Raw genomic sequence first — 14,896 nt, 5'->3', positions numbered from 1 at the left:
AGTAACTCAGCGGGTCAGGCAGCATCTGTGGAGAACGTTTCAGATCGGGTGAACAGCAAGGGTGTCAGGGGCTTATGGGGAGATCAGAGATAGATGGAGGTGGGAATTCCTTTGGCCAGAGGGTGGTGAATCTGTGGAATTCATTGCCACAGACGGCTGTGGAGGCCAAGCCAATGGGTAATTAAGGCAGAGATGGACAGATTCTTGATTAGTGCAGGTGTCTGAGGTCACGGGGAGAATGGAGTTGAGTGGGAAAGATAGATCAACCATGGCCGAATGGCAGAGTAAACTTGATGGGCCGAATGGCCTAAATCTGCTCGGGGTCAGGTCTGAAGAAGGGTCTCGACCCGAAAGTCACCTATCCATGTTTGCCAGGGATGCTGCCTGAGCCGCTGAGTTACTCCAGCACTTGGTGTAAACGAGCATCTGCAGTTCTTTGTTTGCAGACAGATTAAACCTATCCCTTGTAGGCATGGACAGCTAGTGCTGGAGTAACTCAGCGGGTCAGGCAGCATCTCTGGAGAACGTGGGTAGGCGACGTTTCAGGTCGATAACTTTCCTCAAGGGTCCCGACCCGAAACGGCACCCATCTATGTTCTCCAGAGATGCTACCTGACACCTCCCAGTTACTCCAGCACTCTGTGTCTTTCTTTGGTGTAAACCAGCACCTGCAGTCCCTTCGTTATTACCCCTGCAGGCCTATGACTGCCCTCAAATCCTTGAGACGGAGAGACAGAGTGCACCATGGGTGACCGGGACTCAGGTGAAGAACTCGCAGAAGTGCACTGGGTTGAACAGAGAATAATCCACCTTAGACCAGACACAAAATGCTGGAGTAAACTCAGTGGCTCAGGCAGCATCTCTGGAGAGAGGGGATATTTGTGTCTGAAGAAGAGCCTCGACCCGAAACGTCGCCTGTCCCCCCTCTCCAGAGATACCGCCTGTCCCGCTGACTTACCTCAGCATTTTGAGCCTATTGAAGGTGTAAACCAGCATCTGCAGTTCTTTCCCAAGACAGATAACTCACCCTGGCGTGTCTTCCACACACACACACACACACACAAGCAGTTCATTTTTGTGTTGATGAAACGTTTTTAAAGTTTTTTTTGTTTCCCCACTGAAAAGAAATCCATTGGCACCAACTTCAGTTCACGACTGTGAATGGGGACAGGGGTGTGGAGGCGGAAACAGAATAATGTGGTTTTGGAGGGGGGGGAGAGAGGGGAGGAGAAGGCAAAGAGTTTCTTTTGTTAAAGTGAATACCGTTTTACAGCCTCGTGGCATATCATGTCGGCGGGCACGCTGTTAAAACACGGACATCTTTTCTTGAGGAGTTGCCCGGGTCTCGCTCTCACTCTCTCTCTTTCTCTCTTCTTTCTCTAACGGATGGTCTTGACTGGGCTTTTGAAGTTGCTGGCAGCTTGGAGCTGGAGTTGGTAAGCCATGGGGTGTATCTTGAAGCCGTACAGTCTGGAGAGAGGGGGTAAAAGGGGAAAGAGATAGAGAGAGTTAACGGCGATGGAGTGGAGGACAGGAGGAGAAAGAGGAGGATAATAGACAACAGACAATAGGTGCAGGAGAAGGTCATTTGGCCCTTCAAGCCAGCACCGCCATTCAATGTGATCATCCCCAATCAGTACCCCGTTCCTGCCTTCTCCCCATAACCCCTGACTCCGCTATTTTTAAGAGCCCAGTCCAGCTCTCTCTTGAAAGCATCCAGAGAACCTGCCTCTGAGGCAAAGAATTCCACAGACTCACCACTCTCTGTGAGAAAACGTGTTTCCTCGTCTCCGTTCTAAATGGCTTACTCCTTATTCTTAAACTGTGGCCCCTTGTTCTGGACTCCCCCAACATTGGGAACATGTTTCCTGCCTCTAGTGTGTCCAACCCCTTAAGAATCCTATGTGTTTCAATGAGATCCCCTCTCACCCTTCTAAATTCCAGAGTGTACAAGCATAGCTGCTTCATTCTCCCAGCATATGGCAGTCCCGCCATCTCGGGAATTAACCTTGTAAACCTATGCTGCATTCCCTCAATAGCAAGAATGTCCTTCCTCAAATTAGGGGACCAAAACTGTGCACAATACTCCAGGTATGGTCTCACTAGGACTCTGTACAGCTGCAGAAGGACCACTTTGCTCCTGTACTCATCTCCTCTTGTTATAAAGGACAACATGCCATTTGCTTTCTCCACTGCCTGCTGTACCTGCATGTTTACTTTCATAGTGATGTACAAGGACCCCCAGATCCCGTTGTACTTCCCCTTTTCCCAACTTGACACCATTTAGATAGTAATCTGCCTTGCTGTTTTTGCTACCAAAGTGGATAACCTCACATTTATCCGCATTAAACTTCATCTGCCATGCATCTGCCCACTTCCCCAACCTGTCCAAGTCACCCTGCATCCTCATAGCATCCTCCTCACAGTTCACACTGCCACCCAGCTTGTGTCATCTGCAAATTTGTTAGTGATACTTTGAATCCTGTCATCCAAATCATTGAAGAGGCACAGTTACCTCAACCTCTCACGGTGGAGTTGCTACCTCACAGCACCAGAGACCCGGCTTCGATCGCGGCTACGGGCGCTGTCTGTACAGAGTACGCGCGATCTACCTGTGACTTGCGTGGGTTTTCTCCGGGAGCTCCGGTTTCCTCACACACCCTAAAACGCACAGAGTTCTGAGGCTAATTGGCTTAGGAAAAAATTGTAAATCACACACACCCTAGTGTGCGGGAATCGCTGGTCAGTGCAGACTCGGTGGGCCGAAGGGCCTGTATCTCTAATCTAAGCTAACTTTAGATATGTGATCTCCTGGTTGCTCAGCACTTTATTGCCCCCTCCCATTCCCACAGGAAACTTTGTCCTGGGCCTCCTCCACTGTCAGAGTGAGGCCAAACACAAATTGGAGGAACAGCACCTATTTCGCTTGGGCAGCTTACACCCCAGCGGTATGAATATTGATTCAATTCAATTCAATTCAATTCAACTTTAATGTCATCGCACAAATACAAGTATCAGTACAACGAAGATCTCTCTATCTTTAATGCATCCACCAGCTTTTGTGTTTATCTTCGGTTTAAAGCAGCATCCCAAGAATGAGTGGGGTAACATATGATGAGCGTTTGATGGCACTGGGCCTGTACTCGCTGGAGTTTAGACTGATGAGAGGGGAGGTGGGGGGGACCTCATTGAAACTTGCCAAAAGGTGAAAGGCCTGGATAGCGCGGATGTGGAGAGGAATTTCCTTCAGTCAGAGGGTGGTGAATCAGTGGAATTCTTTGCCACAGACAGCTGTGGAGGCCAAGTCAGTGGATATGTTGAAGGCAGAGACAGATTCTCGATTCGTACGGGCATCAAGGGTTATGGAGAGAAGGCAGGAGAATGGGGGTGGAGAGGGAGAGATAGATCATCCAGGATTGAATGGCGGAGTAGACATGATGGGCCGAATGGCCTAATTCTGCTCTTATCACTTTATGATCTGCAGTATCTCCCTAAACTTCCTCTCCCAGCGGCCAGGTAACACATGCAGACACAGACATGCAGGTTTTGTTCCTCAATCTACTTGTCATCTGTAGCTAGCGTACACCGCACAAACCTGGCAACTCTCTTCCTGCTGTTACCAGAAGTGGAGTTGCAATCATGCATTCCGATCACTCCACCCTTTTAAACCATTAATCCATCAGCAGCATTTCTGACTTTATCTTGCACTGAATGTCATCAGGAAATAGGAGCAGAATTAGGCCATTCGGCCCATCGAGTCCACTCCGCCATTCAATCATGGCTGATCTTCTCTTCCTCCTCACCCCCATTCTCCCATCTTCTCCCCATAACCTCCGACACCCGCCAACATCAAGAATCTATCTCCCTCTGCCTTAAAAACTTTACTTCCCTTAACGGCAAAGTGGTGCAGCGCCCGAGCTGCTGCCTGACAGCACCAGAGGCCCGGGTTCAATCCTGACCGCGGGCGCTGTCTGTACGGAGTTTGCACGTTCTCCCCGCGAGTTTTCTCCGGGAGCTCTGGTTACCTCCTACACTCGAATGATGTACAGGTTTGTAGGTTATCTGGCTTGGATTAATTGGAAATTGTCCCTAGTGTTGGTGTGTACATTCAGAAACAAAACCCTGACATAGGCCACCAAAGCATATTACATAAGTCAATTCCGTGACGCGCATCTCTGCATTTCAGTTTGAGATTGGTTTGGCGATCTCTAAAGCATTGGAAGAAAGAAAGACACAAAAAATGCTGGAGTACCCGAGCAGGTCAGACGGCATCTCTGGAGAGCATGTATAGGTGATGTTTCGGGTCGGGACCTTTCCTCAGTTCTTTCTGGGGGAATTAAGGACCTTCTAGGGGTGTGAAGGGACATGACTGGCCAAGTTTTAGTTTGTGGGATTGTTACAATAGACAATAGGCGCAGGAGATGAAACATCACCTCTGCATGTTTTCCTTCCCCCCCCCCAGAGATGCCGTCTGAGTTACTCCAGCATTTTAGACAATAGACAATAGGTGCAGGAGTGGGCCATTCGGCCCTTCGAGCCAGCACCGCCATTCCGTTCTCATGGCTGATCATCCCCAATCAGTACCCCGGTTCCTGCCTTCTCCCCATAGAAAATAGGTGCAGGAGTAGGCCATTCGGCCCTTCGAGCCTGCACCACCATTCAATATGATCATGGCTGATCATCCAACTCAGTATCCTGTACCTGCCTTCTCTCCATACCCCCTGATCCCTTTAGCCACAAGGGCCACATCTAACTCCCTCTTAAATATCGCCAATGAACTGGCCTCAGTGGCAGAGAATTCCACAGATTCATCACTCTCTGTGTGAAAAATGTTTTTCTCATATCTCCTGTACGACCTGTATTTTTCTCATTTCTCCTGTATGACCCATATGACCTGTACGTCATATCATTTTCATATTCTCCCATATCCCCTGACTCTGCTATATTTAAGAACCCTACCTAGCTCCCTCTTGAAAGTATCCAGAGAATATGGAAGTTATAAACAAGTTACTTATTTCTACTTTTGTATTTTAAATAAATACATTTATAGGTACACAAAAAAGCTGGAGAAACTCAGCGGGTGCAGCAGCATCTATGGAGCGAAGGAAATAGGCAACGTTTCGGGCCGAAACCCTTCTTCAGACTGATCGGGGGCGGGGACAAGAAAGGAAAAAGGAGGAGGATTCCGAAGGCTGGGGGATGGGAGGAGACAGCAGGGGGGCTGAGGAAGGGGAGGAGACAGCAAGGACTAACAAAATTGGGAGAATTCGATGTTCATGCCCCCAGGATGCAGACTCCCCAAACGGAATATGAGGTGCTGTTCCTCCAATTTCCGGTGCTGCTCGCTGTGGCCATGGAGGAGACCCAGGACAGAGAGGTCGGAGACGGAGTGGGAGTGGAAGTGCTGAGACCTCCGCTTGGTCTCACCGATATAGATCTGCTGACATCTAGAGCAGCGGATGCAATAGATGAGGTTGGAGGAGATGCAGGTAAACCTTTGTCGCACCTGGAACGATTGCTTGGGTCCTTGAACGGAGTCGAAGGGGGAGGTAAAGGGACAAGTGTTGCATCTCTTGCGGTTGCAAGGGAAAGTGCCCGGGGAGGGGGTGGTACGAGAGGGAAGGGAAGAATTGACAAGGGAGTTATGGAGGGAGCGGTCTTTGCGGAAGGCAGATATGGGGGGATGTGGCGAGTGGTGGGGTCACGTTGGAGGTGGCGAAACTGACGGAGGATTACCTTTTGTATGTGACGGCTGGTGGGGTGAAAGGCGAGGACTAGGGGGACTCTGCCCTTGTTGCGAGTGGGGGGGATGGGGAGAGAGAGCAATGTTGCGGGGTATGGAAGAGACCCTGGTGCGAGCCTCATTTATGGTGGAGGAGGGGAACCCCCGTTCCCTGAATAATGAGGACATTTCAGATGTCCTGGTGTGGAACGCGTCATCCGTGGAGCAGATGCGGCATAGACGGAGGCATTTATATTTATATCCTTATATTTATATCCTTGTATTAAACAAAAAATGGTGTGTGTAACCTTGGCAGGACATAGCTGAGGGATTAAAGTTAAATTTAAGGGTGGCGAGTCAAAGAGAGATATGAGGGGAATGTAAAGTTGAATGAGATTGAACCAAGGTCAGAAGTTAATGGTGGCGAGACGGAAAATGTTAGAATTGACGCTAGATTGATGCGAAAGGAGTACAGCATGCAAGATAATGTAGCGGAAGATAAGGCTGAAAACTGTCATAAAAAGCTGCTAGTTTCTGTGGATCGGAGAGCAATTAGAGAACGGACAAGTGGTGTCATCTCTGAATGATCCAAGCTGATATTTGCAAATAAAGGCTTTCGTCTTCTCGAAGAATTCTCCGTGTCTGTGTCATCTTATCCAAGCTTTGAGTCTTAAAACCACGGCAAGAACCGGCCCCCACTGCCCTCCAAGGCAGAGAATTTCAGATTCACAACCCTCTGTGTGAAAAAGTTTTTCCTCATCTCCTTACCCCTTATTCTTAAACTGTGTGGCACCTGTTATTGGAATCTCCCAACATCGGCCTCTAGCTTGTCCAAACACTTAATAATCCTATCTCTTTCAATGAGATTCCCTCTCATCCTTCAAAATTCCTGAGTATACAAGCCCGGCCGCTTCATTCTATCAACATATGACAGTCCCGCCATCCCGGGAATTAACCTTGTAAACCTACGCTGCACTCCCTCAATAGCAAGACAAACGTTCAGTCCCTCAGTACCTGATGTTATTGGGGTGCTGACCCAACATGTCACCCATTCCTCTTCTCCAGAGATGCTGCCTCACCTGCTGAGTTGCTCCAGCACTTTGTACCTATCCGTGTTCTCCACAGATGCTGCCCAACCCGCTAAGTTGCTCCAGCACTTTGTGTCCATCTTCAATCAGTTACGTGTCAGAAGGAACTGCAGTCGCTGGTTCGAGCTGAAGATAGACACAGCACGCTGGAGTAACACAGCGGGCCAGACAGAGGGAAGGAATGGGTGATGTCTCAGGTCTTCTTCAGACTGAAGGGTCTCGACCCAAAAGGTCACACCCATTCCTTCTCTCCAGAGATGCTGCCTGACCCGCTGAGTTACTCCAGCTTGCTATGTCAATCTTCAATGTTACTACAGCTTTTTGTGTCTACGTTGATAATAATCCTTTGCTTTGCATTCTAAGCGAACAGATCAGCAGTCTGAAGAAGGGTCCTGACACAAATCGTCACCTGTTCATGTTCTCCAGAGATACTGCATGACTCGCGGAATTACTCCAGCACTTTGTGCCTTTTATTTTGTGGAAAGCAGCATCTGCAGTTCCTTGTTTCTAAAGCATGGGATTTCTCTGAAGGTTTAGTTTAGCTTAGATACAGCGCGGATACAGGCCCTTCGGCCCATCGAGTCCGCCCTGACCAGCGATCGCCCTGTAAACTAACAATATCCGACACACCAGGGACAACTGACAATTTTTACAGAGCAAATTAACCTGTGTGAGTGGGAGGAAACCTGAGAACCCGGGGAAAACCCACGCAGGTCACGGGGAGAACATGCAAACTCCGTACAGCCAGCACCCGTAGTCAGTATGGAATCCGGGTCACTGGCGCAGTGAGGCAGCAACTCTACCACTGCACCACCGTGCCGTCCATTGAAGTGCGACATTCCATCCCTCCAAGCAAATCAGCAAGATCACGGTGGGGCAAATTCTGCATTATTAACACCTCGGTGGGAACAGTGTGCACCTTAAATCCACTCAACAATTTCCAGGACATACCTGTCATTTTTCGCATTTTAATAGACAATAGGTGCAGGAGTAGGCCATTCGGCCCTTCGAGCCAGCACCGTCATTCAATGTGATCATGGCTGATCATCCACAATCAGTACCCCGTTCCTGCCTTCTCCCCATATCCCCTGACTCTGCTATCTGAGCCCTATCTATCTAGCTCTCTGTTGAAAGCATCCAGAGAACCGGCCTCCACTGCCCTCTGAGGCAGAGAATTCCAGATTCACAACTCTCTGTGTGATAATGTTTTTCCTCGTCTCCGTACTAAATGGCTTACCCCTTATTCTTACACTGTGGCCCCTGTTCTGGACTCTCCCAACATCAGGAACATGTTTCCTGCCTCTAGCGTGTCCAAACCCTTAATAATCTTACACGTTTCAATAAGATATCCTCTCATCCTTCTAAACTCCAGAGTGTACAAGCCCAGCCGCTCCATTCTCTCAGCACGACAGTCCCGCCATCCCGGGAATTAACTGGATAGTAAGGACTACGTGGAGATGAGCCAGGAGCTCTGTAGTAACAATAACGGACTAGTAATTCAAGGTCGTGGACTAATTAATTCCACATCTCCATTTGTCACTGGGGAATCCAAATTGAGTTTAGACTGCACGTTAGTGTCACAGCACGGAATCAGGCTCCACCACGCTGGGCAGCAATTGCCCCGCACACCAGCACTATCCTACACACACTGGGGACTCTTCTATCAAAGCCAATTAACTGACAAACCTACGCAGGTCACGGGGAGAACGTACAAACTCCGTACAGGCAGCGCCCGTGGTCAGGATCGAACCCGTGTCTCTGGCGCTGTGAGGCAGCAACTCTACCGCTTGGTAAATGGCGAGGCCCCACACAAGTTGATAAGTGGTAGGAACAGTGTTAGGCCATTCGGCCCATCAAGTCTACGCCGCCATTCAATCATGGCTGATCAGTCTATCCCTCCTAACCACATTCTCCTGCCTCCCCCCCCCCCATGACCTCTGACACCCGTACTAATTAAGAATCTATCTATCTCTGCCTAAAAAATATCCATTGACTTGGCCTCCACAGGCTTCTGTGGCAATGAATTCCTTAGATTCACCACGCTCTGACTAAAGAAATTCCTCCTTATCTCCTTCCTAAAGGAATGTCCTTTAATTCTGGGGCTATGACCTCTGGTCCTTGACTCTCCCACTGGTGTCCTCTGGTCCTCGACTCTCCCGTTAGCTGAAAATGTCGTCTCCACATCCACTCCTTTCACTATTCGGTAAGTTTCAATGAGGCGTTCCCCCTCCACCCACCTCATTCTTCTAAACTGCAGCGAGTACATTCCCAGTGCCGTCAAACGCTCATCGTACGTTAACCCACTCATTCCTGGGGTCATTCTGGAACAACGCTCCCCATGGTCACTCCAGAGGAAGTGCAGCGTAGGTGTACAAGGTTAATTCCCGGGATGGCGGTACTGTCATATGCTGAGAGAATGGAGCGGCTGGGCTTTTACACTCTGGAGTTTAGAAGGATGGGAGGGGATCTTATTGAAACATATAAGATTATTAAGAATTTGGACAGGCTAGCGGCAGGAAACATGTTCCCGATGTTGGGGGAGTCCAGAACCAGGGGCCACACAGTTTAAGAATAAGAGGTCCGCCATTTAGAACAGAGATGAGGAAACACTTTTTCACACAGAGTCTGTGGAATTCTCCGCCTCAGAGGGCGGTGGAGGCCGGTTCTCTGGATGCTTTCAAGAGAGAGCTAGATAGGGCTCTTAAAGATAGTGGAGTCAGGGGATATGGGGAGAAGGCAGGAACGGGGCACTGATTGGGGATGATCAGCCATGATCACATTGAATGGCGGTGCTGGCTCGAAGAGCTGAATGGCCTCCTCCTGCTCCTATTGTCTAATGTCTGCCACGGTGGCTGGGGTGTCGGGAGCTGAGGCTAGACTGCTAGACTGCATGGAGGGGCTACCTCAAGACTAACCTTTAGAGGAGCAGCTTCCACTGTCCCACTGCGACACTAGTCTCTTGCGCCACACCAGTGTTCGCTGGTGAGAACTCAGTCAGACTCACTCCGCACACGGTTCTTGGGGAAAGAGAGAGGATGCTTTCAGCCCGTCAGTCTGGTCTGGAATCCAACAACAGCCTTGGCTAGTGGAGGGGGGAGGGGAGGAGGGGTGGGGGGGTAAAGTGCCAACCCATCACTATCCCCCACTGGGCAAAAGGCGCACAAGTGCAAAAAAAACAGCACACCTCCAGATTCAGTGACAGTTTCTTCCCAACTGAACCGAGCAGAGCTGAACTGCTTTTTTTTTAAAAAAAAAGATACAGCACGGAAACAGGCCCTTCGGCCCTTCGGGTTCCAGGCCGACCAGCGATCCCCGCACAACAACACTATCCTGCACCCAACCAGGGACAATTTTTAGATTTACACCAAGCCAATTAGCCTACAAACCTGCACGCCTTTGGAATGTGGGAAGAAACCGAAGGTCTCGGAGAAAAACCCACGCAGGTCACGGGAGAAGGTGCAAACTCGGCGCAGACAGCACCCGTAGTCGGGATGGAACCCGGGTCTCCGGCGCTGCATTCGCTCTAAGGCAACAACTATACCGCTGTGCCACCGTGACCGCCACCTCGGACTATCTTTGATCGGCCGTTACCTTCCACCTTCCCTTGTCATGTATCCATACACTGCTAACTCGACTGGAATCATGTTTTTCCCTTTCCGCCGGCTGCTTTTCACTGTACCTCGGTAAACAATCACGACTCAACTGAAACTATCGCCCTGGTGTTGGCTTTTCATTTGCTGCTCGTTCTAAGTTTGCTGAGAGAATTGATGAGGGAACACAACTTGAGGTGCACCACCACACCCAGGAACAACTTCCTCCCCTCTCTTAACAGGCTTCTGAATGGCCCTTCCATTAGCTAGCCTACTGTATGATAAACCTCTCACCCATCGAGAAAGCTTTCTCTCGAACCGGTGCGCTACAATGCTGAGAACTATATTCTGCACCCTGTATCTTCCCCTTCATTCTCCCCATGACGTTGGAGTTTGGCTCAATTATTTTTAAAGTATTTCACAATAGACAATAGGTGCAGGAGTAGGCCATTCAGCCCTTTGAGCCAGCACCAGCATTCAATGTGATCATGGCTGATCATCCTCAATCAGTACCCCGTTCCTGCCCTCAAATTTCACTGGGTCTGCACCAATTGGTGTATGTGACAATAAAATGTCCCCATATCCCCCGACTCCGCTACCTTTCTAGCGGAGCCCTATCTAACTCTCTCTTGAAAGTATCCAGAGAACCGGCCTCCACCGCCCTCTGAGGCAGAGAATTCCACAGACTCACAACTCTGTGAGAAAAAGTGTTTCCTTGTCTCCGTTCCAAATGGCTTACCCTTGAGAATGATATTCTGCATCCTATATCTTCCCCTTCATTCCCCCTATTAAGCTGAGGTTTGGCCCGATAGTTTTTAAAGTGTAGTATTTCCTTATCTGATAGCATGCAAAACAAAGGTTGGCAGGGTGACGCAGCTGGTAGAACTGGTAGTTCCTGATGCAGTGTCTCCTAAACCCATGATAAGCTGGGGTACTGTCCGATTCAACTCTACCCCATTGCGGACATTGGACTTTGTCTCTGGAACTGATGCGCTACCATGCTGAGACCTACATTCTGCACTCTGTATCTTCCCCTTTGCTCTCCCTGTTGTACTTGAGTTTGTCTTGGTTGTATTTATGCAGAGTATCGTCCGATCGGCTTGGATAGTTTGCAATACATAGGCAATTGGTGCAGGAGTAGGCCATTCGGCCCTTCGAGCCAGCACCGCCATTCAATATGATCATGACTGATCATCCCCATACGAGCTGTACAACAGTACACGTGACAATAATAAACCTAAACAAGAGAAAGCGAACGGCATGTTGGCCTTTATAACAAGAGGAGTTGAGTATAGGAGCAAAGAGGTCCTTCTGCAGTTGTACAGGGCCCTAGTGAGACCACACCTGGAGTATTGTGTGCAGTTTTGGTCTCCTAATTTGAGGAAGGACATTCTTGCTATTGAGGGAGTGCAGCGTAGGTTCACCAGGTTAATTCCCAGGATGGCGAGACTGTCATATGCTGAGAGAATGGAGCGGCTGGGCTTGTACACACTGGAGTTTAGAAGGATGAGAGGGTATCTTATTGAAACATATAAGATTATTAAGGGTTTGGACACGATAGAGGCAGGAAACATAGAAACATAGAAATTAGGTGCAGGAGTAGGCCATTCGGCCCTTCGAGCCTGCACCGCCATTTAATATGATCATGGCTGATCATCCAACTCAGTATCCCGTACCTGCCTTTTCTCCATACCCTCTGATCCCCTTGGACACAAGGGCCACATCTAACTCCCTCTTAAATATAGCCAATGAACTGGCCTCAACTACCCTCTGTGGCAGAGAGTTCCAGAGATTCACCACTCTCTGTGTGAAAAAAGTTCTCCTCATCTCGGTTTTAAAGGATTTCCCCCTTATCCTTAAGCTGTGACCCCTTGTCCTGGACTTCCCCAACATCGGAAACAATCTTCCTGCATCTAGCCTGTCCAACCCCTTAAGAATTTTGTAAGTTTCTATAAGATCCCCTCTCAATCTCCTAAACTCTAGAGAGTATAAACCAAGTCTATCCAGTCTTTCTTCATAAGACAGTCCTGACATCCCAGGAATCAGTCTGGTGAACCTTCTCTGCACTCCCTCTATGGCAATAATGTCCTTCCTCAGATTTGGAGACCAAAACTGCACGCAATACTCCAGGTGTGGTCTCACCAAGACCCTATACAACTGCAGTAGAACCTCCCTGCTCCTATACTCAAATCCTCTTGCTATGAAGGCCAACATGCCATTTGCTTTCTTTACTGCCTGCTGCACCTGCATGCCTACCTTCAATGACTGGTGTACCATGACACCCAGGTCTCGCTGCATCTCCCCGTTTCCCAATCGGCCACCGTTTAGATAATATCTGCTTTCCTATTTTTGCCACCAAAATTGATAACGTCACATTTACCCACATTAAACTGCATCTGCCAAACATTTGCCCACTCACCCAGCCTATCCAAGTCACCTTGCAGTCTCCTAGCATCCTCCTCACACCTAACACTGCCCCCCAGCTTAGTGTCATCCGCAAACTTGGAGATATTGCCTTCAATTCCCTCATCCAGATCATTAATATATATTGTAAATAGCTGGGGTCCCAGTACTGGCCTTGCGGTACCCCCACTAGTCACTGCCTGCCATTGTGAAAAGGACCCGTTTACTCCTACTCTTTGCTTCCTGTTTGCCAGCCAGTTCTCTATCCACATCAATACTGAACCCCCAATGCCATGTGCTTTTAGTTTGTATACTAATCTCTTATGTGGGACCTTGTCGAAAGCCTTCTGGAAGTCCAGATACACCACATCCACTGGTTCTCCCCTATCCGCGCTACTAGTTACATCCTCGAAAAATTCTATAAGATTCGTCAGACATGATTTACCTTTCGTAAATCCATGCTGACTTTGTCCAATGATTTCACCACTTTCTAAATGTGCTGCTATCCCATCTTTAATAACTGACTCTAGCAGTTTCCCCACTACCGATGTTAGGCTAACTGGTCTGTAATTCCCCGTTTTCTCTCTCCCTCCCTTCTTAAAAAGTGGGGTTACGTTTGCTACCCGCCAATCCTCTGGAACTACTCCAGAATCTAAGGAGTTTTGAAAGATTATTACTAATGCATCCACTATTTCTGGAGCTACTTCCTTAAGTACTCTGGGATGCAGCCTATCTGGCCCTGGGGATTTATCGGCCTTTAATCCATTCAATTTACCCAACACCACTTCCCGACTAACCTGGATTTCACTCAATTCCTCGCGGGCCCCTGCTATTTCCGGCAGATCATTTATGTCTTCCTTAGTGAAGACGGAACCAAAGTAGTTATTCAATTGGTCCGCCATATCCTGGTTCCCCATGATCAACTCACCTGTTTCTGACTGCAAGGGACCTACATTTGTTTTAACTAATCATGTTCCCCATGTTGGATGAGTCCACAACCAGGGGCCACACACAGTTTAAGAATAAGGAGTTAGCCATTTAGAACGGAGACGAGGAAACACTTTTCCACACAGAGTTGTGAGTCTGTGGAATTCTCTGCCTCAGAGGGCAGTGGAGGCCGGTTCTCTGGACACTTTCAAGAGAGAGCTAAATAGGGCTCTTAAAGATAGTGGAGTCAGGGGATATGGGGAGAAGGCAGGAACGGGGTACTGATTGGGGATGATCAGCCATGATCACTTGAACGGCGGTGCTGGCTCGAAGGGGCTAGCCCGGAATGGTCAAAATGGACAGGGTGGGCTGAAGGGCCTGTTTCCGTGCCATATAACTCTGCGGCAGAGGGCAAGTAAAAACAATGGGAGTGGATCCGTGTTTGACGGCACTGGGACTCTACTCACCGGTGTTTATAAGGATGAGGGGGGACCACAGAGGGCACAGCCTCGGAATGATGGGACATTGCTTTTGAAAGGTGGAGGAATTTCTTTCGTCAGAGGGTGGTGAATCTGTGGAATTCATTGCCACAGACGGCTGTGGAGGCCAAGTCAATGGATATTCAGGAGGAGATAGATTCTTGATCAGAACGGGTGTCAGGGGTTACGGGGAGAAGACATGAGAATGTAGTTGAGAGGGAAAGAGAGCAGCCATGATCGAATGGAGTAGATGGGCCGAATGGCCTGATTCTGCAGCTAGAACATATATGAATTATCCTCTGGCCAATTTTTACAATCTGCTGCCAGTTTCTTGCAAGGATTTCAAGCGTCTGCTGAATGACTGTATAAAATCATGAGAGGGAAAGATCGGGTGGATGCACAGAGTCTCTTGCCCAGAGGACGGGAATCGAGGACCAGAGGACACAGGTTCAAGGCGAAGGGCAAAAGATTTAATAGGAATCTAAGGTGTTTAAGAAAGAACTGCAGATGCTGGAAAAATCAAAGGTAGACAAAAATGTTGGAGAAACTCAGGGGGTGAGGCAGCATCTATGGAGCGAAGGAATAGGTGACGTAGCATTTCTGTCTACCATAGGAATCTGAGGGGTAACATTTTCACACAGAGGGTGGTGGGTGAATGGAACAAGCTGCCAGAGGAGGAAGTTGAGG

The 14,896-nt window shown here is 48.8% G+C and overlaps 1 protein-coding gene across 4 annotated transcripts in view; it reads right to left on the bottom strand.

The window, feature by feature from the left end:
- Positions 1–1,371: 1,371 nt before the first annotated feature.
- Positions 1,372–14,896, bottom strand: part of csnk2b (casein kinase 2, beta polypeptide) — a 40,563-nt gene continuing 27,038 nt past the window's right edge. For 2 of the 4 annotated variants that reach the window (XM_055630642.1, XM_055630640.1), the window contains exon 7: positions 1,372–1,470. In XM_055630642.1, coding sequence (XP_055486617.1) covers positions 1,380–1,470 — 91 coding nt within the window. In that variant the 3' untranslated portion in view covers positions 1,372–1,379. Of the gene's footprint in view, positions 1,471–9,712; positions 9,828–14,896 lie in introns of those variants that run through there. The other 2 variants (XM_055630641.1, XM_055630639.1) reach the window with 1 other exon arrangement.

This window comes from Leucoraja erinacea, unplaced genomic scaffold (assembly GCF_028641065.1).
Source record: "Leucoraja erinacea ecotype New England unplaced genomic scaffold, Leri_hhj_1 Leri_465S, whole genome shotgun sequence".
NCBI classification, from domain to species: domain Eukaryota; kingdom Metazoa; phylum Chordata; class Chondrichthyes; order Rajiformes; family Rajidae; genus Leucoraja; species Leucoraja erinaceus.
The sequence above is the reverse complement of the archived record's forward strand: the minus strand, read 5'-3'. Positions and strand labels throughout refer to the sequence as shown.